Raw genomic sequence first — 23,575 nt, forward strand, 5'->3', positions numbered from 1 at the left:
ATGATAAAAGATTTGGCCATTGTGGCGTCATCCCCTCCGGACGATGCAACGGCGACTTGGTAGCTCATGATGTATTGTGCTGGGTCAGTGCTGTCGTTGTACTTGGGGTAGGTCCCTGCCCTGAAGTTGGCGGGCCACGGTGACGCTTGGAGTTGCGGAGCCAGGGGGCTTCGCTCATCAAGGTAGTTGATCCCTTGGGAAGATGTGGCGTGCGGGATGAAGGGCCCGCGCTGAGGTATGAATAAGTCTCCGGCTGGGACGCGCTGTTGGAGGGGCGGTCCGTGCTGCAGATCGTTCGTGCTACGAACAAACCACCCGCGATGGCACCCAAGAGAGATAGTTCGAAGGCAGCCCCATCCGTCGACCAAGCAGCAAAGGCAGCGCTGCTAGCCGAGAAAAAAGGCAAGGCCCTCGCAGACAACACCCCCCAAGAAGCCTGCGAAGACGAAGCTCTCAGCAAGAGACAGCGCCACGAACACCCCACTCCCGAAGACACCCTACGCACCTGCAACTCCGGAGGACTACCACAAGCACCACCCCCAGGCTTCGCTCCACCAGAGGGCGAAGACGCAACAGAGGACGGCGAAGTCATCGGCATCTCAGCCGAAGAACAGCTACAGCTACGGGCCCTGCGCATCAAGAACCGCAACCTCCAAAAACAGAAAGACATCCTCGAGGCCAAGCGCCAACGTGTCACCGCGCAAGCCAAGGTGCGCCAGATGATACGAGACGAGGAGCAGAGAGCCCGGGAACTCGAGCAAGAGATCGCGCTCATGCAGAGTGAAAGCCAGCATGATCTGCAGCATGGCCCGCCCCTCCAACAGCGCGCGCCAGCCGGAGACTTATTCATACCCCAGCGCGGGCCCTTCATCCCGCATGCCGCAGCTTTCCAAGGCATCAACTACCTTGATGAGCGAAGCCCCCTGGCTCCGCAACTCCAAGCGTCACCGTGGCCCGCCAACTTCAGGGCAGGGACCTACCCCAAGTATAACGACAGCACCGACCCAGCACAATACATCATGAGCTACCAAGTCGTCGTCGCATCATCCGGAGGGGACGACGCCACAATGGCCATGTCTTTTATCATCGCCCTCGAGGGTCCGGCCTTGACCTGGTACACCAGGTGATGGAATAAGTCTTGAGCATCTAGAGGACAACCTGCTTTTGACTGTCCTCTATAGTCTCTTTAGCATCTAGAGGACAATCCTGTTGTGTAGTGTGTGTGAGAAGGTGTGGTAGTGCAGCCCCTCGGGCTATAAATATGTGTCCCCAACCCCTCTAAGGGTATGGCATTGTGTAGTGTTTGAGGAAATAAACAGAAAATTGCCCCAACTCATAGTGTCATCCTCTTGATGAGAGTTAGAGTCCCTCTACTTACAATTGGTATCAAAGCCAAACTATCCTGTAGCCTAAACATCTCTTGCTCATCTCCTTCCCGCGTCTCTCCCCACACTCAGTCGGCAGCAAGAGCTCCAACTGTTCCTTCCTCCCCTGCTCAAACGAGCAGCCTTTCGTCTGAGACAGCCTCTTCCACACGCAGCAACCCCTCACTAGCCCACCATGTCCCTACGCTCGGCCACTTCGAGTGCGCGGCGCCAGCAGGAGGCCGAGGTCGCCGCGGCACAAGAACGCGAGCGAGCAGCAGCAGCGGCTGCAGCGACAGCGGCGAGGGCAGCACGGTTGGCGGCGGCGGAACTGGCAGCGGCGAGAGCGGAAGTAGAAGCAGCGGAGGCGGCGGATGCTGCACGTGCGGCGGCAACAGAGCTCGAAGTTCTGCGCGGCAGTAGAGCTGGCAGCTCTGCTTCTGTCGACGACAACACCGACGACGAGCTCAGGCTGGCGAGGGAAGCAGCGCGAGAGCAGGCGGCACAGTGAGCAGCCGCGCATCCCCATGGGGGCGCGCGTGGCGGCAGCCCGGATAGGCGCCGACACGCTGACGGCGCTCCAGGCGGGGGCGCACGCGGCGGCAGCCCAGACGGGCGTAGACGCGCCGGCGGTGCTCCCGGCGGCGGCGACCGAGTCGACGGAGATCGCGGCCTCTACAGGCGGCGCGGTTCTCCCTCCCCGGATCGGTACCATGGTCGCCGCATGGCCCAGGCCATTGTCAGGGACATCGGCCCCGGCGGTGGGTGGCCTACCCTCACCAAGACCAACTACGTCGAGTGGGCGCGGTGATGAGGGTACGGCTCCAGGTTCGCCACATGTGGGAAGCAGTTCGTTACGACGACGTCGACTACCACGAGGATCGGCGGGCGCTGGATGCCCTCATTGCTGCAGTCCCGCCCGAGATGCAGTTTTCGCTTTCCCAGAAGCGGACTGCCAAGGAGGCCTGGGACGCCATCGCTGCGACCCGCATCGGCAGCGATCGTGCCCGCAAGACCACACTGCAGGCACTTCGCAAGGAGTGGGAGAACCTGGCCTTCAAGCCAGGTGAGGATGTTGATGACTTTGCTCTCCGCCTCAACACTCTGTTGCAGAAGATGGTGCAGTTCGGCGACGACACCTACGATGAGGAGAGAGCTGTTGAGAAGCTCTTCCGTTGCATCCCCGAGAAGTACAGGCAGATTGCTCGCTCGATCGAGTCTCTGCTAGACCTCTCCACGATGACGATCGAAGAGGCAATTGGTCGCCTCAAGGTGGTCGACGGCGACGAACCACAGGCTCTCTCTGGGCCTATCACTATCGGCGGGAAGCTACATCTCACTCGGGAGCAGTGGAAGGCCTGCCAGGGTGACAAGAAGAAGGGGGAGTCCTCCTCGACACGAGGCCGCAAACGCGGCAAGCCGCGCAAGGCGCGTGGAGGCGCCCAGGCCGGGGCGCGAGGACATGCTGAGGGTGGTGCACGTGGAGGTGCCCAAGGCGGCGCCGTCGGCAACAAGAAGCCGGCACGAGACGACGGTTGCCACAACTGCGGCAAGCTTGGCCACTGGGCCAGGGATTGTCGGCAGCCACGACGTGGCCAGGCCAACGTCGCACAGGCGGAGGCGGAGGAGGAGGCCCTGCTCCTGGCACATGCAAGCATCGAGCCATCTCCAGCGGCACCGGCCGCAGCGGCACTCCTCCACCTTGACGAGTCGAAAGCACGCGCTTTCCTCGGCGACGGCTCCAACAAGGACATGATCGAAGGATGGTGCCTCGACACCGGCGCCACTCATCACATGACCGGCCGACGGGAGTTCTTCACCGAGCTTGACTCTAGCGTCCGAGGCTCCGTCAAGTTTGGGGACGCCTCCGGCGTAGAGATCAAGGGCGCCGGCTCAGTCGTCTTCACCGCCGCGTCTGGTGAGCACAGGCTGCTCACCGGAGTCTACTACATCCCCGCGTTGAGGAACTCTATCATCAGCTTGGGACAGCTGGATGAGAACGGTTCGCGCGTGGAGGTCGAGCACGGAGTCATGAGGATCTGGGATCCCTCTCGTCGCCTTCTTGCCAAGGTACGCAGGAGTGCAAATCGGCTTTACATCCTCAATGTGAAGGTGGCACAACCTTGCTGCCTTGCTGCTCGTCGAGACGACGGGGCATGGCAGTGGCACGAGCGCTTCGGGCACCTTAACTTCGAAGCCCTGAAGCGGCTCAGCGCCAAGGAGATGGTACGAGGCCTGCCGTGCCTTGACCATGTGGAGCAATTCTGCGATGTTGACAAAGCAGAGACGACTCCCCTTCCCCCAGCAGTCGAGCTTCCGAGCCAAGGAGAGGCTCGAGCTCGTGCATGGGGACTTGTGTGGCCCGGTGACACCAGCCACACCAGGAGGACGACGCTACTTCTTGCTGCTCGTCGACGATCTCTCCCGCTACATGTGGGTGATGATCCTTGGCAGCAAGGGAGAGGCTGCGAACGCCATCAGGCGTGTGCAGGTCGCTGCGGAGGCGGAGTGCGGCCGGGCTCTCCTCAAGCAGAGAGGAATGCCAGCTGTCTTCTGGGGAGAGGCGGTGGTGACAGCGGTTTACATCCTCAACCGCTCGCCCACCAAGGCTCTCAACGGGATGACACCGTACGAGGCTTGGCATGGGCGCAAGCCGGCGGTCTCTCACCTACGGGTCTTCGGCTGCCTCGCGTTCACCAAGGAGCTTGGCCACATCAGCAAGCTCGACGATAGGAGCACCCCGGGGGTGTTCATTGGCTACGCGGAGGGCTCGAAGGCCTACCGCATCCTTGACCCAAGAACACAGCGTGTGCGCACGGCGCGCGACGTAGTGTTCGACGAAGGGCGAGGTTGGGCGTGGGACAAGGCGGTGGACGACGGCACGACTCCGACGTACGACTTCACCATCGAGTACGTCCACTTTGAGGGAGCTGGGGGAGTAGGCAACTCTTCTCCGAGCAGGTCTACCCCAGCCCCCAAGTCTCCACCGACTCCAGCGCCACACTCTCCAGCTCCTGCTACAACGAGCTCTTCACCACCACGCACTCCAGCCACGACTCCGGCTACAGCGAGCTCTTCGCCACCATGTACTCCAGCACCGACGGTACCCTCTCCGGGAACGTCCTCTCCGACACCAGCTCGTGTCGAGCACGACCCAGTGGAGCTCGTGACCCCTCTGTCCCGCGACGAGGAGCGCGTCGACGCGTGCTACGACGGCGAGCCGTTGCGGTATCGAAGGGTGGAGGGCCTTCTCATCGACCCGTCGGTGCCAGGCCCTGCATCTCGCATTCTGGCAGGAGAGTTGCATCTTGCATGCGACGATGGTGAGCCTCGGTCTTTCGCGGAGGCCGAGAAACATGCGGCTTGGCGTGCCGCGATGCAGTCGGAGATGGACGCGGTTGAGACGAACCGCACTTGGGAGCTCGCTGATCTCCCTCATGGTCATCGCGCGATCACCCTTAAGTGGGTGTTCAAACTGAAGAGGGATGAAGCCGGCGCCATCGTCAAGCATAAGGCTCGCTTGGTGGCACGCGGTTTCTTGCAGCAGGAGGGGATCGACTTCGACGATGCCTTCGCCCCTGTAGCACGGATGGAATCCGTGCGACTCCTCCTCGCGCTGGCAGCCCTGAAGGGCTGGCATGTTCATCACATGGATGTCAAGTCGGCGTTTCTTAACGGCGACTTAAAGGAGGAGGTCTATGTACACCAGCCGCCAGGTTTTGCGATCCCTGGCAAGGAGGGCAAGGTGTTGCGCCTGAGCAAGGCACTCTACGGCTTGCGACAGGCACCAAGGGCGTGGAATGCCAAGCTGGATTCCACGCTCAGGAGGATGGGCTTCATGCCAAGCCCGCACGAGGCGGCCATCTATCGGCGGGGCAATGGAGACAATGCCCTGCTGGTGGGTGTCTACGTCGACGACTTGGTGATCACCGGCGCCAAGGATGCAGAGGTGGCAGCGTTCAAGGAAGAGATGAAGGCCACCTTCCAAATGAGTGACCTGGGGCATCTCTCCTTCTACCTGGGGATTGAGGTGCACCAGGGAGACTCCGGGATCACACTTCGACAGACCGCCTACGCCAAGCGCATTGTTGAGCTGGCTGGGCTCACCGACTGCAACCCAGCTCTCACTCCGATGGAGGAGAGGCTGAAGCTGAGTCGCGACAGCGCGACGGAGGAGGTGGATGCTACACAGTACCGGCGTCTTGTGGGGAGCCTTCGCTACCTCGTCCACACACGGCCTGACTTGGCATACTCCGTCGGCTACGTTAGTCGGTTTCTGCAGCGACCGACGACGGAGCATGAGCAGGCTGTGAAGAGGATCATCCGCTATGTTGCGGGGACTCTCGACCACGGTCTCTACTACCCGAGGTGCCCTGGGGAGGCACACCTTGTCGGGTACAGCGATAGCGACCACGCCGGCGACATCGACACCAGCAAGAGCACAAGCGGGATCCTCTTCTTCCTCGGCAAGTGCCCCATCAGCTGGCAGTCGGTCAAGCAGCAGGTGGTGGCCATGTCCAGCTGCGAGGCCGAGTACATCGCAGCGTCCACTGCTTCGACTCAGGCGCTCTGTCTGGCTCGACTGCTCGGTGATCTCCTCGGGAGAGACACTGGAGCGGTGGAACTCAGGGTGGACAGCCAGTCCGCTCTGGCATTGGCCAAGAACCCCGTGTTCCATGAACGGAGCAAGCACATCCGGCTGAGATACCACTTCATCCGAGACTGCTTGGCAGAAGGGAGCATCAAGGCGCGTTACATCAACACCAAGGATCAGCTTGCAGACCTGCTCACCAAGCCCCTTGGGAAGATCAAGTTTGTTGAGCTTTGCTCCAGGTCCGGGATGGCCCAACTTTCTCACAAGACGACGCCCAAGACTTAGGGGGAGAATGATGGAATAAGTCTTGAGCATCTAGAGGACAACCTGCTTTTGACTGTCCTCTGTAGTCCTTTAGCATCTAGAGGACAGCTTGACTGTCCTCTGTAGTCTCTTTAGCATCTAGAGGACAGCAGTCACTTTTTGACTGTCCTCTGTAGTCGCTTTAGCATCTAGAGGACAACAGTCGCTTTTGACTGTCCTCTATAGTCTCTTTAGCATCTAGAGGACAATCCTGTTGTGTAGTGTGTGTGAGAAGGTGTGGTAGTGCAGCCCCTCGGGCTATAAATATGTGTCCCCAACCCCTCTAAGGGTATGGCATTGTGTAGTGTTTGAGGAAATAAACAGAAAATTGCCCCAACTCATAGTGTCATCCTCTTGATGAGAGTTAGAGTCCCTCTACTTACACCAGGTTGCCGCCATTGTCCATCGTCTCCTGGAAAGGACTCCGAGACAAGTTTCTACTCAATTTCCAAGGATACCGACCCGATGCCGATGCTTTGGCCGAGCTATCACTCTGCAAACAGCAAGAGAAGGAAACCCTACGGGCGTACTACCGCAAGTTCCTGACTCTCAAGTCACAATTGCCTTCGATCGACGACCACATCGTGATACACTACGCCATCAGTGGCCTTCGGGCTGGCGTCCTATACAGTCACTGCATCAGGGGCCCACCCAAAAAACTCCAAGAGCTCTATCAGTTGTTCGAGAAGTACGCCAGATCCAAAGAGCTCCATCAGCGAAAGGTCGAGTCTCAGAGAAAGCCCAAGGACCCTCCGCAGTCCAGCCGAACCTGGACAAGGCCTTCGCAGTCAGACTTCAGACGGGACAGTCGCAGTCAGCAGCAGGTGCACAACATAGCCAACCAGCCCCCGCTGGCGAGGCCGCTCGCCGTCAGGACTATCCCCCCCAGGGCCGCGGCAATGGCACGCGAGGCCGGGGCCGGGGACGAGCGCAGCAACCGCGCAGATATTTTCTGCCTGTTTCACGGCGAGGATTGCGCACACCCAACAAGGGATTGCCCGGAAACAAAGGCCACCAGGGACAGGATGTCTCGAGCACAACCAGCCAACAACCAGAGAGTTGTCGCGCACACATATCATCACCACCACCCACAACCATACAACAACGGCCACGTCCAGCACCCACCCAACCACACATATCCACACCATCAGGAAGTACAAGTCGTCCCACCCCCGCCTCCGCCTCCGCATCACCCGAACCCACACCACCAAAATCACCCCCAAGCACCAAAGCAGGAAGACTTCGCCAATCAGCCGTATCGCGGAGTCATCCACATGATCACCGGAGGGTCCAGCGTCGACTTCGAGACGAAGCGACAAAAGAGGGATCACTACCGGAGTGTCAACCATGTCGCCCTCACCGACCCAGTGGTACAAACGAGGTGGTCACATATGCCACTAACTTTCGACGCCAGAGTTGTTGATCTGCGCAGCGCACCCCACGTCGACGCCATGGTAATCAACTGCAGTGTAGCAGGCTGGGACCTGCACAAAGTCCTAGTTGACAACAGCAGCCAAGCGGACATAATCTTCCTGCACGCCTTCGACCGCATGGGCATCAGCCACAGCTAAGTCAAGCCTTCGGACAACCCCCTATATGGCTTCGGCGGCTAGGGCACTTCCCCTGTGGGCAAGATAGAACTATCTCTGTCATTCGGCGTAGCACCCAATGCGCGAAGCGAACAGGTCACCTTCGACATCGTCGTCATGGTCTATCCCTACAACGCTATAATGGGTCGGGGCTCCATCAATAAATTTGAAGCAGCAATTCACGGACTGTACCTCTGCATGAAAATTGCGGGTCCGCAAGGCGTGATAACAGTTTACGGTAACCAGCAGACTACGCGCAACATTGAGATAGACTTCGTTCCAGGTCAACGGAACGTACACTGCCTTACAACACAGCGCGAAGTCTCCGAAGCGGCCCGCCCAGCCGCCGACGAAAAAGTAAAGGCGCAGCTGCAGAGCAACGACGGAACGAAGACAGTTCCCCTCGACCCGGCGACGCCCAAGCAAACGGTCGTAATAAGCGAAGACCTGACTTCGCAAGACGAGGAGAAATTCATCTCCTGTCTCTCCAGAAACAAGGACATCTTCGTCTGGTCCGCCCTCGACCTGGTCGGAGTCAGCCGCACCGTCATTGAGCACGGTCTGGGCATCGACCCTTCGGTGCGCCCAAAAAAGCAGCGGCTGCGCAAAATGTCCGACGAAAAGATGGAAGCCGCCAAAGCCGAAGTGCACCGCCTGCTGAAAGCCAACTTCATCGAACCAATCGCCTACCCTACGTGGCTCGCCAACGTAGTCATGGTACAAAAGAAAAGTGGCAAGTGGCGCATGTGCATCGACTTCACCAGCCTCAATAAGGCCTGTCCCAAGGACAATTTCCCGCTGCCACGGATCGACAAAATAGTCGATAGTGCAGCCGGATGCGAAGTCATGTCCCTTCTCGACTGCTTCTCCGGCTACCACCAGATATACATGAAGGAGGAAGATAAGGTCAGCACCAGCTTCATCACACCCTTCGGCACGTACTGCTTCATCAGGATGCCAGGGGGACTCAAGAACGCTGGGTCAACCTTCTCTCGCCTCACCAAGACGGTGCTCGAAAGCCAAGTGGGCCGCAACATTTTCACGTACGTGGACAACATCGTTGTCGCAAGCAAAAATAAAGAAGATTACCTGGCTGACCTCGCAGAGACGTTTGCAAACATGCGGGACGCACGACTTCGCCTCAACCCCGAGAAGTGCGTCTTCGGAGTTCGCCAGGGAAAGATACTGGGCTACCTAGTGTCGCACCGCGGGATCGAGGCCAACCCAACCAAGATTCAAGCAATCATCAACATGACACCCCCGCAGTCAACTAGGGATGTCCAGCGTCTGACAGGCAGATTAGCCGCCCTGAACAGATTCATTTCCAAGTCCGCAGAGCGGAGTCTACCCTTTCTCAAGACACTGCGCGGTGCAAAAGACTTCGCGTGGGGACCAGAGCAGGCGGCAGCCTTCAAATCACTCAAGCAAGACCTGTCAGACTTGGCAATTCTCACCAATCCCGACCCCTCGCTGCCTCTGCTGCTCTACATCGCAGCCTCGCCATATGCAGTCAGCGCAGCGCTAGTCCAAGAGCAAGACAGAGAGGGCACGACCCGGCAGTGCCCAGTCTACTACGTCTCTGAAGTCCTCACGACCTCCAAGTGCAACATGACTGAATTAGAAAAAAATCTCATACGCAGTTGTCATGGCATCGCGCAAGCTGCGCCACTACTTCGAGGCGTTCAAGGTGCGGGTCACCTCGGACAGGGGACTGGGAGAACTGTTCAGAAACCCGGAGGCGTCCGTCCGAATCGCGAAATGGGCAGCCGAACTCTCCGGGTACCACATCACCTTCGAACCCAGGACAGCAATCAAGTTGCAGGTCCTGGCAGACTTCATCGTTGACTGGACAGGGCCAACACGGCAGCAGGAATAGTCTCCAGAGAAGGTGTGGACCATCCACTGCGACGGCACATGGTGCCATGCGGGGGAAGGCGCAGCGGCAATTATCACTTCACCCACAGGCGTCAAGCACAGATACACAGCACGCCTTAGCTTCGCCTTGGAGTCTGACAGATGCACCAACAATATAGCAGAATACGAAGCTATCATCCTGGGCCTTCGCAAACTGCGAGCACTCGGTGTCACCACCTGCATAGTCAAGACAGATTCCAAAGTAGTTGCCGGCCAGGTCAAAAAAGAATATTCAGCAAAAGACCCTGCGCTCATGCAGTATCTCACGGCTGTTCGCAGTCTCGAGAGACAGTTCAAGGGCTTCACCCTACAGCATGTGGACCGCGCCAGGAACGAAGAGGCCGACGCGTTGGCTAAGGCAGCGGCCAGAGGCGAGACCTTGCCCTCCGACGTGTTCTACCACGTCATCGGCACACCAGTTGTCCGCAACCCAGAGGGCTTACAAGTAACTAATGACGCCGAAGGCCATCGCATCGTCAACCTCATCATGACTGAAGATTGGCGGGCCCCAATAACCTTGTATCTGCAAGGACATTACCACCCAAGTGACGTCAATGAGGCCAAGCGCCTCAAGCACCGAAGCCGGGACTTCGCACTAGTCGGGGGCCAGCTAGCTGTAAAAAAGGAGATCAGTCAGCCCATGCTAAAATGTGTGATCGAAACCAAAGGCATTCAGATCCTTTGCGAAGTCCACAGCGGAACTTGCGCCTCCCATTCAGGACCCAGGGCCCTCGCTGCCAAGGTAATCCGTCAAGGATTTTACTAGCCCGCGATAATCTGTACTGCGAATCGAGTCACGAGGTCTTGTGAAGCATGCCAGAAGTTTTCCCCCCGCTCAAGCAACCCTTCGCAGTACACCAAGCTGATCCCCACACATGGCCACTTCAACGCTGGGGTCTGGATATTGTCGGACCACTACCTACGGCTCAAGGGAACCACAAATTCACCTTCGTTGCCGTCGAGTATTTCACCAAGTGGATCGAGGCCAGAGCAGTATCCACAATAACGTCGAAGACCGCCCAAAAGTTCTTCTGGCAAAACATTGTCTGCCAATTCGGAGTCCCGTCCGAACTCACAGTCGACAACGGCAAACAGTTTGACAGCCAGGACTTCAGGGACTTCAGTTTCTCCATCGGCACCAAGCCCGTCTTCGCCTCGGTATACCACCCGCAATCCAACGGTGTCGTCGAGCGCGCCAACGGCAAGATTTTCACTGCCATCAAGAAAAGATTTCTCGACAACAAGAAGAGCAAATGGGTCGACCAACTACCTGAAGTGGTATGGGCCCTAAACACGACAGAATGTCGGGCAACCGGATTCACACCTTTTCGTCTACTATATGGATCCGAGGCCATGACGCCACAAGAGTTAAAGCATGGGTCGCCCCGAACAAGCACATCAGCGGTCCCCGATGTCGACGAGCCAACGTCCAAGGATCTTATCGACGGAGACCGCGTCCTCGCCCTACAGGCCCTCAACAAAAATCAGGCCCAGACCAAGGCCTGGCGCGACAACGCGGTTGTCCTAAGAGAGTTCAACAAAGGAGACCTCGTACTCGTCCGAACCACCCGGACAGAATCACGGGGCAAGCTGGAACCAAAATGAGAAGGTCCATTCATCGTCAAGTCGAAGGCATCACCCAGTGCGTACAGGCTAGTAACCCCTTCCGGCGAAGACTTAGAGCACTCCTGTAACATTGACAATCTCCGCAAATTTTTTGTTTAACCATCAGGGCCCGCGCGCCCTTGTAATCCAGCAAACAATGGTATTCCGGTCCGCACTCTTTTCCTCCCGGGGGGTGAAGTTTTTAACGAGGCGGAGCCATGTAATATACCAGCAAAAAGCCCCCGCAAAAACAAAAAATCAAATGCAACGCGTCGAAAAAGACCGCTTCGACAGTCTTCGGCATTCGACCACTCCGAAGTCACCGCGACAGGTAGCGTGCGAGAGTCCGCGCAAAAGACGCCTAAGGGTGCAGCCGGAATAAGCACAACAAGTGTGTTAATCGAAGTCTTTTATCAAAAAGACACTCCGTGCAAAAGACGCCTAACGGTGCAGCCGGAATAAGCACAAGTGCGTCAATCGAAGTCTTTTTTAAAAAAGACACTCCGTGCAAAAGACGCCTAAGGGTGCAGCCGGAATAGCACAACAAGTACGTCAATCGAAGTCTTTTCTTAAAAAGACACTCCGTGCAAAAGACGCCTAAGGGTGCAGCCGGAATAGCACAACAAGTGCGTCAATCGAAGTTTTCTATTAAAAGGACACTCCGCGCAAAAGACGCCTAAGGGTGCAGCCGGACAAGCACAATAAGCGCGTCATCGAAGTCTTTTCCGAACAGACACTCCGTGCAAAAGTCGCCTAAGGGTGCCGCCGGATAAGCGCAACAAGTACGTCAATCGACACTCCTCGCAAAAAGTCGCCTACGGGTGCAGCCGGATCAGCACAGGCGTGCGAAAACGGCCAACAGGCCACATTACAATACAAGTTGCAGTTACATACACACAGCGAGGGCACCATATACTACATCGGCTCAACCTTCGGGGTGATACCCAACTCTCTATAATTAAACAACATTATTCTCAATTCCTCACCCTCAAAAAGATTTCGCAGATCCCCCTCTCCTATGCTCGTCCCAATCGGCGGGGACAACAGTTCTCGTTTACCAATCCGGTCTACACGAAGACGGTCTCGCTCCATCCCAATACGACGGCGCCTACCACTTCGCGAAACCTCACCCACGCTATGCTTTGACACCACCCCTCGCCGCCTGTACTTGGTCCTCGCACTAGGAAGATCAGCCGCCTCGCCAACCTCCACACGCGGCGAGGACTCCGCCACGGCCACATCTAATGCAGCAAAATAATTCAAGCCTTCATCCGAGAACTCTTCAGTCCAGGAAAACGAACTCCCAGATTCACCATCAGACTCAAAACACTCAGATCCAGAACCATACAAATTATCATCGGCAGGCACAACGGTTGCGGCCGCCACAAAATTAGTATTGCCAGTAGCGGTTGCTTGCGCAGGCCCAAACGTCGGAACCTGCGCAGCCACCGGGGTTCAGTATCACAAAAACAAAAGTTTACACCGAAAGCCCTAGCCCCTATTCCGCCACCTGCGAAGGCCCGACCGACGCCGCTGGGTCCTCGGTAGCTGGTTCGCCCACCACCATCGAAGTGTCTTCACCCGTCGGCGCAGTGGCCGGCGCGGGGTCTTCGCCAGCCCCAGTCGATGCGGGGGTCACCAAGGGGCCCTCGCCAGCATCGGATGGCGGCGCCAGCTCCACCCCCGATGCCTCGGGCAGTGTGCTATCCAGATCACCGAGGTCCTCGACCTCTTCATCATGCTCCATCTACAGCAATAACACATTCATTCAACAACCACACAAATACACACACATACCCACACATATAATCACACATATGCACTTTTACCTGATCCATCGCCCAGTCGGACCTCTCCCGGACAATCTCACGGTCGTGAGGGCCCCACATCCTATCGTAAAGCGCCCCAGCCGACCGCTTCATCACCGGGTCCTCGACCTGGAAGATTCCGCGCTCGAAGTCTTCGTCCGATCGGTCGAGAAGACCTTGAAGTGCCTGTATCCCTCGCGGGACAAGGCATTCACGACCCCTTCGCGGGTGATGAGGGAGGCGAAGGACATGAGGCCCGTCACAATCGTTGGGACCACCTCCAGCTCCTCCTGTAGCCACCCAAGGAAGCGGAGGCCCACCTCCTGACCGGACGCTTCAAAGGGAGCGGTCCGCGCACCAAGCTCCCGGTACGCGTCCACGAGCTGCGTGTGCGTCCGGTCGACCTCCGCGCGCGTAGAGGCCTCCGCTTTGTCCAGGCGGTCGCGCAGGCCGCAGAGCCTCGCTTCCATCTCCTCGGCGCGTTGGCGGACGAGACTGGCCTCCGCTCGTGCAAGTTTGGCCTCGGCTTGTGCAGCCTGCGCCTCAGCATAGGCTCTGTTCGCATCCTTCCTCTCCTCCGCCAACTGACGCCTGAGATCCTCCTTCTCGGCCTCCGCAGACGCCAACCTCTCTGTCAGCCTGCGGCTCTTGTTTTCCGCAGCTGACTTGTCCCGATCAGCATCCGTATGCTGCGCCCGAAGGCGCTCGATCCTGCCTTCGAGTCGTTGCCTCTCGGCAACGAACTCCGAAGTCAGGGCGCCCGACGCAACATGGTCGGCGAAGGCGGCCGCCTACCACGAAAAATCCATCAGATTCGCAACCACATAAAAACAACGAACTAACGAAGTCCAAGACGACTTACATGCTTCAGCTGCTGCGATGCATGCTTCAGCTGCTGGGACACAGAGCCCGCCACGTCTTTAGCGGCAGCGGCCGACGAAATCTCGCCGCTGGCGCAGAATTTGGACCATGGGTCCTGCGAAGTACCCTTCGCTCCAACCGCCGCCGCAGGCGGAGTGGCCGCCACCGGAGCCGGGACAACAGCCAGCTGCCCAGCATCCGACCCTGCACCATAATCTTGTTCAAGACCCAGTCCCCGTGGTAAAAAAACTCACCGACGAGTCCCCGGCCCGTGTGCGCATCAAACATCATGACACCACCTACGCGGTAATCCTTCACGCAGATGTCTGTGTCGAAGTCGGCACCACCCGTCGTCGCTTCGCCGGTTCGCGCGTGGAGGTCGAGCACGGAGTCATGAGGATCTGGGACCCCTCTCGTCGCCTTCTTGCCAAGGTACGCAGGAGTCCAAATCGGCTATACATCCTCAATGTGAAGGTGGCACAACCTTGCTGCCTTGCTGCTCGTCGAGACGACGGGGCATGGCAGTGGCACGAGCGCTTCGGGCACCTTAACTTCAAGGCCCTGAAGCGGCTCAGTGCCAAGGAGATGGTACGAGGCCTACCGTGCCTTGACCATGTGGAGCAATTCTGCGATGTCTGCGTGTTGACAAAGCAAAGACGGCTCCCCTTTCCCCAGCAGTCGAGCTTCCGAGCCAAGGAGAGGCTCGAGCTCGTGCATGGGGACTTGTGTGGCCCGGTGACACCAGCCACACTAGGAGGACGACGCTACTTCTTGCTGCTCGTCGACGATCTCTCCCGCTACATGTGGGTGATGATCCTTGGTAGCAAGGGGAGGTTGCGAACGCCATCAGGCGTGTGCAGGTCGCTGCGGAGGCAGAGTGCGGCCGCAAGCTGCGCGTGCTGCGCACCGACAACGGCGGCGAATTCACGGCGGCTGAGTTCGCGTCGTACTGCGCGGATGAGGGCGTTCAGCGCCACTACTCCGCGCCATACAGCCCGCAGCAGAACGGTGTCGTCGAGCGACGCAACCAGACGGTTGTGGGGATGGCTCGGGCTCTCCTCAAACAGAGGGGAATGCCGGCTGCCTTCTGGGGAGAGGCGGTGGTGACAGCGGTTTACATCCTCAACCGCTCGCCCACCAAGGCTCTCAACGGGATGACATCGTACGAGGCTTGGCATGGGCGCAAGCCGGCGGTCTCTCACCTACGGGTCTTCGGCTGCCTCGCGTTCAGCAAGGAGCTTGGCCACATCAGCAAGCTCGACGATAGGAGCACCCCGGGGGTATTCATTGGCTACGCGGAGGGCTCGAAGGCCTACCGCATCCTTGACCCAGGAACACAGCGTGTGCGCACGGCGAGCGACGTAGTGTTCGACGAAGGGCGAGAATGGGCGTGGGACAAGGCGGTGGACGACGGCACGACTCCGACGTACGACGACTTCACCATCGAGTACGTCCACTTTGAGGGAGCTGGGGGAGTAGGCAACTCTTCTTGCTGCTCGTCGACGATCTCTCCCGCTACATGTGGGTGATGATCCTTGGTAGCAAGGGGAGGTTGCGAACGCCATCAGGCGTGTGCAGGTCGCTGCGGAGGCAGAGTGCGGCCGCAAGCTGCGCGTGCTGCGCACCGACAACGGCGGCGAATTCACGGCGGCTGAGTTCGCGTCGTACTGCGCGAATGAGGGCGTTCAGCGCCACTACTCCGCGCCATACAGCCCGCAGCAGAACGGTGTCGTCGAGCGACGCAACCAGACGGTTGTGGAGATGGCTCGGGCTCTCCTCAAACAGAGGGGAATGTCGGCTGCCTTCTGGGGAGAGGCGGTGGTGACAGCGGTTTACATCCTCAACCGCTCGCCCACCAAGGCTCTCAACGGGATGACATCGTACGAGGCTTGGCATGGGCGCAAGCCGGCGGTCTCTCACCTACGGGTCTTCGGTTGCCTCGCGTTCAGCAAGGAGCTTGGCCACATCAGCAAGCTCGACGATAGGAGCACCCCGGGGGTATTCATTGGCTACGCGGAGGGCTCGAAGGCCTACCGCATCCTTGACCCAGGAACACAGCGTGTGCGCACGGCGAGCGACGTAGTGTTCGACGAAGGGCGAGAATGGGCGTGGGACAAGGCGGTGGACGACGGCACGACTCCGACGTACGACGACTTCACCATCGAGTACGTCCACTTTGAGGGAGCTAGGGGAGTAGGCAACTCTTCTCCGAGTAGGTCTACCCTAGCCCCCAAGTCTCCACCGACTCCAGCGCCACGCTCTCCAGCTCCGGCTACAACGAGCTCTTCACCACCACGCACTCCAGCCACGACCCCGGCTACAGTGAGCTCTTCGCCACCACGTACTCCAGCACCGACAGTACCCTCTCCGGGAACGTCCTCTCCGACACCAGCTCGTGTCGAGCACGACCCAGTGGAGCTTGTGACCCCGCTCTCCCATGACGAGGAGCGCGTCGACGCGTGCTACGACGGCGAGCTGTTGCGGTATCGAAGGGTGGAGGGCCTTCTCATCGACCCGTCGGTGCCGGGCCCGGCGTCTCGCATTATGGCAGGAGAGTTGCATCTTGCATGCGACGATGGTGAGCCTCGGTCTTTCGCGGAGGCCGAGAAACATGCGGCTTGGCGTGCCGCGATGCAGTCGGAGATGGACACGGTTGAGACGAACCGCACTTGGGAGCTCGCTGATCTCCCTCATGGTCATCGCGCGATCACCCTTAAATGGGTGTTCAAACTGAAGAGGGATGAAGCTGGCACCATCGTCAAGCACAAGGCTCGCTTGGTGGCACGCGGTTTCTTACAACAGGAGGGGATCGACTTCGACGATGCTTTCGCCCCCGTGGCACGGATGGAATCCGTGCGACTCCTTGCGTTGTCAACCCAGCAGGGCTGGCACGTTCATCACATGGACGTCAAGTCGACGTTTCTTTACGGCGACTTAAAGGAGGAGGTCTACGTACACCAGCCGCTAGGTTTTGCGATCCCTGGCAAGGAGGGCAAGGTGTTGCGCCTGCGCAAGACTCTCTATGGCCTGCGACAGGCACCGAAGGCGTGGAATGCCAAGCTGGATTCCACGCTCAAAGGAATGGGATTCACGCCAAGCCCGCACGAGGCGGCCATCTATCGGCGGGGCAATGGAGGAAGTGCCCTGCTGGTGGGTGTCTACGTTGACGACTTGGTGATCACCGGCGCCAAGGATGCAGAGGTGGCAGCGTTCAAGGAAGAGATGAAGGCCACCTTCCAAATGAGTGACCTGGGGCATCTCTCCTTCTAACTGGGGATTGAGGTGCACCAGGGAGACTCCGGGATCACACTTCGCCAGACCGCCTATGCCAAGCGCATTGTTGAGCTGGCTGGGCTCACCGACTGCAACCCAGCCCTCACTCTGATGGAGAGGCTGAAGCTGAGTCGCGACAGCATGACGGAGGAGGTGGATGCTACACAGTACCGGCGTCTTGTGGGGAGCCTTCGCTACCTCGTCCACACACGGCCTGACTTGGCATACTCCGTTGGCTACGTTAGTCGGTTCCTGCAGCGACCGACGACGGAGCATGAGCAGGCTGTGAAGAGGATCATCCGCTATGTTGTGGGGACTCTCGACCACGGTCTCTACTACCCGAGGTGCCCTGGCGAGGCACACCTTGTCGGGTACAGCGACAGCGACCACGCCGGTGACATCGACACTAGCAAGAGCACAAGCGGGATCCTCTTCTTCCTCGGCAAGTGCCTCATTAGCTGGCAGTCGGTCAAGCAGCAGGTGGTGGTCATGTCCAGCTGCGAGGCCGAGTACATAGCGGCCTCCACTGCTTCGACTCAGGCGCTCTGGCTGGCTCGACTGCTCGGTGATCTCCTCGGGAGAAACACTAAAGCGGTGGAACTCAGGGTGGACAGCCAGTCCGCTCTGGCATTGGCCAAGAACCCCGTGTTCCATGAACGAAGCAAGCACATCCGGCTGAGATACCACTTCATCCGAGACTGCTTGGCAGAAGGGGGCATCAAGGCGCGCTACATCAACACCAAGGATCAGCTTGCAGACCTGCTCACCAAGCCCCTTGGGAAGATCAAGTTTCTTGAGCTTTGCTCCAGGTCCGGGATGGCCCAACTTTCCAAGACTTAGGGGGAGAATGATGGAATAAGTCTTGAGCATCTAGAGGACAACAGTCGCTTTTGACTGTCCTCTGTAGTCTCTTTAGCATCTAGAGGACAGCAGTCGCTTTTGACTGTCCTCTTTAGCATTTAGAGGACAATCCTGTTGTGTAGTGTGTGTGAGAAGGTGTGGTAGTGTGATAGTGCAGCCTCTAGGGCTATAAATATGTGTCTCCAACCCTTAGATGGGTATGGCATTGTGTAGTGTTTGAGGAAATAAACAGAAAATTGCCCCAACTCATAGTGTCATCCTCTTGATGAGAGTTAGAGTCCCTGTACTTACAGGTTGACGATAGCAGCTGCCTCGTGGAGGAAGATGGCGTCGTGTAGGCCCTTGCCAGTATCACCCGCTGGATCAGAGAGGATCGCCAGCCAGAATGTCATCGATGACACGAGCTACGCGCTCGAGAGCAGCACGAACGCGTTCGGCAGCCACATCGCGCTCCTGGGTCGCGGTGGCAGTCTCCTGTCGCGCCAGGCGACGGTCTGGAGGCAGGCTTCATGCTCAGCATCGATCTGTGTCGCGGCGGCATCGACGACAGGTGGCGGTTGTGGTTCCAGACCAGCCATGGCCAGGCGAGGGCGCGGCCTAGGTGGCGCGCAGAGGGAAGGGAGAGTAGAGGGCGCAGCCTAGAGGTGGCGCGCAGGGGGAGGGGGTGGCGCAGCCTAAGGGTTGTGTTGCACCTAGGGCAGCGGAAGGGGGATAGGAACTTGAGCTCGTGATACCATGATAGCAATATGGTTGTTGTCTGTATTAATGATAGAGAGGAGTAAAGGCGCACATATATATAGAGATAGAGAGGAGCAGGAGATCTCAGGTTTATGGAAACAATACCCTGAGATCTCCTTGATTAGAGGGATCCTATCTTTACCCCTAAATAGAAGGATTGCATCTATAGCCTCCTATATGTGGCAGCAATAATAAGGCAAGTATGCCCACGCCTATGGCAGGAGTGCCTGTGCCTATATGGCAGGAGAGCCCACGCCTGATATATCTGCTAACACAAAGATATGTGCACCATCTGGCCTTAGTTTAGGGGCAGTTGTTGACATCTTTTGGCTGTCTTCTAGATGGATGTTTTTGTGCCGTAAGGTGGTTTTTCTTTTATTTTTTACTTTGTACTCTGGTCTCCTTTAGACCATTGTTGTTTCTTCTATCTTAATATATCTAATGTGCAGTTCTCCTGCGCGTTTTAGGGGGAAAAAACTGTTTCTACACAGAACATTGCCTATAATGCTGGCAACAATAAAAGATTCTTAAACGGTATGATTGGTTGCTTGCACTAGACCTTATGAAACACAACCCAAAGCATAAAACGTATGAAATATCTTGGTATTTGGTTGTCCTGCACAGGCAAGTTGTGTTCACTAAGATTGTGTTTGTTTGCTTATACTGTGTTACATGTAGTCACCGCCAGTTCTAATAGAGGCAGGGGAGGAAGATTTTATTTTTGCATGTCCCATCAGCTTGTGCAAATCTACATTGCCTAATACGCAATACGACAAAATTTAGCATACTAGCTAACGCTGCATTGGAATTGCTTTGAGCACCATCCAAACCTATAAGAGCCTCTGTGGCCAACCAAACACAGTTAAACGGCAATGCACGAGCCTAGATACATGCTAATGCAAGCAGCCAAGCAAACCCTATAGGAAGTACCTGGTGCTAAAAGCTCTCACAAAAAGTGGGGTCCGAGAAAGGGGATTTCTAGGCAGACTTACCCTTGCTTGTTTTGCTAGGAGGCTGATACGAACCTACTACATCAAAATAAATGGCATTTTAGCAGGTGACCTGAACCTATCTTCCACCCCTGAATAAGAACTATGCAGCATTCGCGGTTTCGCACATCACCCACAAGAATTACCTTCTGTTCTACAACATGTACATCATCACCCACCTGAACCAAAGAGCTACAGGAGTGCCAAGTTGAACCTTGTCTTGAGTACCGATACCGTAGTGTTAATGTTGCAGCATATCACAAAATACAAGTTTATACAGCTAGCACCACAACTAAAGCAAAATCTGGAATAAGACATACCAATCACCACTGGAACAAGAGACAGCCAGAGTGTCAATGGAACTGGTTGTCCAAGGATAAACTGGGAAGCAGCCGCATTGAAGAATGGCTCGAGAGCTGTGTTGTAATTTGTAAAACTGGAAACATCTTAGCACAAGTAAACAGGAGGTAGAGGGATAATAATAGAAATAGAAAATCAACTTATCATAGAATCACCTTTAATAGTGTGGGCAAATGACACAGCTACAGCAGCAAATGACACAGTGCTTGTTACATGGCCAATGGCATGGCAAACCGCAACTGGAACAAGCTGCTTCAGAAGTGTTGAGTTGATTGGCTACAGAAGTACAATTTATATTAGTTTATCAGTTCCTTCCAGAAACGATGTCACTGATACAAAAAAAAACTATGTAGAAAAAACTACTGGTGATTAATAGATACAAGAACATTTCGAAAACACTGGAGAATATATATATATTATGTATAATTTACCACCGTATGCTAATTCTTCTTAGTGTATAAGACATCAAAAATCAGAAGCACTACATATGCACCTCACTACGCAGTAGGATCCAACATTAAATATTTTTTATTTAGAGAATTAACAATTTAGTTCCCATGCACACCCTGCTCATAAATGTCACTGAAAACGCTTAACTGTGAGTTAGATAGGCTGTTATCTATCAAAAAAGAAAAAGATCATGGAGGTGTTGACTATACCGCGCGCTTTGGGATGCCGAAGCTCCAGCCAATAAGGCAGTATAGTACTCCAATAAAAAGATGGCTCACTGACACAAAACTACAAGAATAGGTACAAGTTTTATATGTTATTGCAGCTGGTGCCAACATGAAAGACACAATGCACACTTATCAAGGAAATATACTATGGATAGGGGAAGTAGTCGAAGATCTTCTTGTTGAGGATGTTAAATATTACATTCAGAAAATACCTGCAAGGTTTGATCACAAAGCGACAATTAAAACTATTATCCAAAGGAATGTTTTTTACACCGTTTCATGCAGCCAGATTAGCAATAGAGGTAAGTGAACATACCACAAGAAGAAGAAGAAACCTGTGACAAGAGCTGGGTATCTCTCTGCAAATCCCTGGGGCTTGGCTTCTCTGTAATAGAAAATTCCTGTTACTAATGACCAGAAAAATAATTTTCTTAGCTGCAGCGCTGTGTGCTCCAGACGTCAACAAAGGTTAAAAATTCACAATATGCTATGGATCGTTGTGAATTTCACAATCAGAACTTAATCTTAGTTCAAAAGTTACCTGCATCCACATGATGAATAATGGTGTAAATACTACAGATAGCGTGCATGCATATATATTTTTCCTGGGCATATAAACTTCTACCGTTATGAAACTTTTACACAGTATCAATGTTTTTATTGTTAGGACAAGACAATATAGTTAAGAATGTAAATGTTTGTAATTTTAAGGAACTCGCATATTAGAGAAATGAGATTTAAATTGCAATAAATCATCGAGGTGTTTAGTCTATAAATTGCCGGTTATACAAACTAGTGTAGGTTCACTCTTAGGTGGCGTTTGGTTCACATATTGGTAACGTAATGGGTAACCGATATGATTAAATCATGTTTGTTTAAATCCAACCGTAATCGATACCATACTACAAATGGATACCGCACTATTCAAATTTGTTACCACCGGTATTCGAGTGTGAATCGTTACCATTACCATTTACGTTATATTTCGCGAACCAAACGGCACCTTAGCTTTCATTCATTTATAAGTTAGAGAAGAGGCAAATTACTTCATGGTAGCTCCAATTTTGACAGCTGCATCGAATACTCAAAGGTCTTCTTTGAATTTAGGCCTTGTTCGGTTATTCCTATCCCATGTGGATTGGATAAGATTGAAAAAAAATTATAAAAAAATTGACTTGTTTGGGATTTAAACTCACTCAATCCACATCGATTGAGAGCAAAACGAACAAGCTACATGGAACATTGGAAGTGCAATGGCACAGCCCCAATTGTACTCCACCACTGAAACAAAGAGTACGCACTACACAGAGCTGCAGCAATAATCAAGCGAACTGCACTCAGTGGGGTTGCTAAATAAAATCTCTACATAAGGTTAAATATAGGCTTTAGTACAAGCCTAGAAGCTGGAATCAATGTGGGCTACCACATCATAGTGGCGTACTATTGCTCTATCCAGATAGTATAGATCCGTTCAGCTGAAGAAGGCTAAGTGGTCAAGATCTAAAACTCTGCTTCTATAAGCTTCCACGAATGCAAAACGACACGGCCCCAGACTGTTGTTGCTTGCACTAATGCAATGTACGGCGCGCTGAGACGACTTGGAAGAAAGGGATGCACTAACCCAGCGGGACCTGAGGAGGCTCCGGCCGCAGCATCGCAGAGGAACCGCCGCCTCGCTGGATGAGAAAGGGAGATGAAGGAAGAAGCGAGGACCGGAGCCGGACGGAGCTGCCTCCGGCAGACGAGGCGGGTGCCCTCGGAGACGTAGGCAGCTACGAAAGAAGGAGCGCCGACGCGACGTTGGCGTTGGGACACAGAAGCGCCAATGGCTGCGGCGGCGCCGGGAATTGTTCCGGCCGCCGCCATTTAGGCCTGTTGGGAGTTGGGACTTGGGAGTGCGGCGCGGTGAAGGGGAGAGTGGGGAGGGCAGTGGAGGGTTTGTTTGAACAGTGCGCGTTCGAGGGGACAAGGACAACTGAGATTATGGAAATGTGATAGCAGTAGGCCTTTTGCCGGGCTCCGTTGGCAAGGCTCCGGCACCTCAGTTCGTTTGGTAAACAGTTTTTTTTTTTTTTTTTTTGCTCCCAAGTCCCAACACACACAAAAAACGGCTTTGATTCTTGAAGTACTCTTGATGAGAAACCGTTTTTTTAACTATTTGCAGAGCTTTGCGATGAGCCAAAGCGAGAGTCGTTCAAAGAGCTATACCAAAGAGACCCGTACAACTAAAGACGTACAAGTTCAATTGTCTCCTATATAAAAACTAAGTAAAATCTCTAATGTTATAATATAACATTTTTATACACGTGTGCTCCCATTCCGTGATTGTGTGTCGTGCAACCACTCCCCGCACTCTGCACCCGCCCCCGCTCTAGCTGCGAACGAACCCCCACTAGGCGCCAACAACTTTGTTCACCTGTTGTGCAACGCGGAACAACCACACCTCCTTCTCGCCCCCATCGCCATGCGCCCCATCTCCCACCACATGTGCTCGCATCTCGCTCTCCTCTCGCCCCCGCGTGCCGCCACGGCCCCACAACCGTCGTCGCCTCCCCTCCTCTCTCGCCCCATCCCTCCCAACTGCCCCCGCCCTCAATCTATGGGCCTTCTACTCTTCGACAGCGACGACCACCACCTCA

The 23,575-nt window shown here is 55.4% G+C and overlaps 1 protein-coding gene across 1 annotated transcript in view; it reads right to left on the reverse strand.

The window, feature by feature from the left end:
• Positions 1–22,832, reverse strand: part of LOC100273570 (triose phosphate/phosphate translocator) — a 30,572-nt gene extending 7,740 nt beyond the window's left edge. Inside the window, exons 1-6 of the mRNA NM_001147988.1 lie at positions 22,558–22,832; positions 21,253–21,321; positions 21,083–21,148; positions 20,919–20,997; positions 20,415–20,535; positions 20,220–20,315 (exon numbers count right to left, since the gene is read on the reverse strand). Of these exons, the coding sequence (NP_001141460.1) occupies positions 20,220–20,315; positions 20,415–20,535; positions 20,919–20,997; positions 21,083–21,148; positions 21,253–21,321; positions 22,558–22,802 (676 nt within the window). The 5' untranslated portion in view covers positions 22,803–22,832. The remainder of the gene's footprint in view (positions 1–20,219; positions 20,316–20,414; positions 20,536–20,918; positions 20,998–21,082; positions 21,149–21,252; positions 21,322–22,557) is intronic.
• Positions 22,833–23,575: the final 743 nt, after the last annotated feature.

The sequence above is a fragment of the Zea mays genome, chromosome 8 (genome assembly GCF_902167145.1).
Source record: "Zea mays cultivar B73 chromosome 8, Zm-B73-REFERENCE-NAM-5.0, whole genome shotgun sequence".
In the NCBI taxonomy this organism is placed as follows: Eukaryota; Viridiplantae; Streptophyta; class Magnoliopsida; order Poales; family Poaceae; genus Zea; species Zea mays.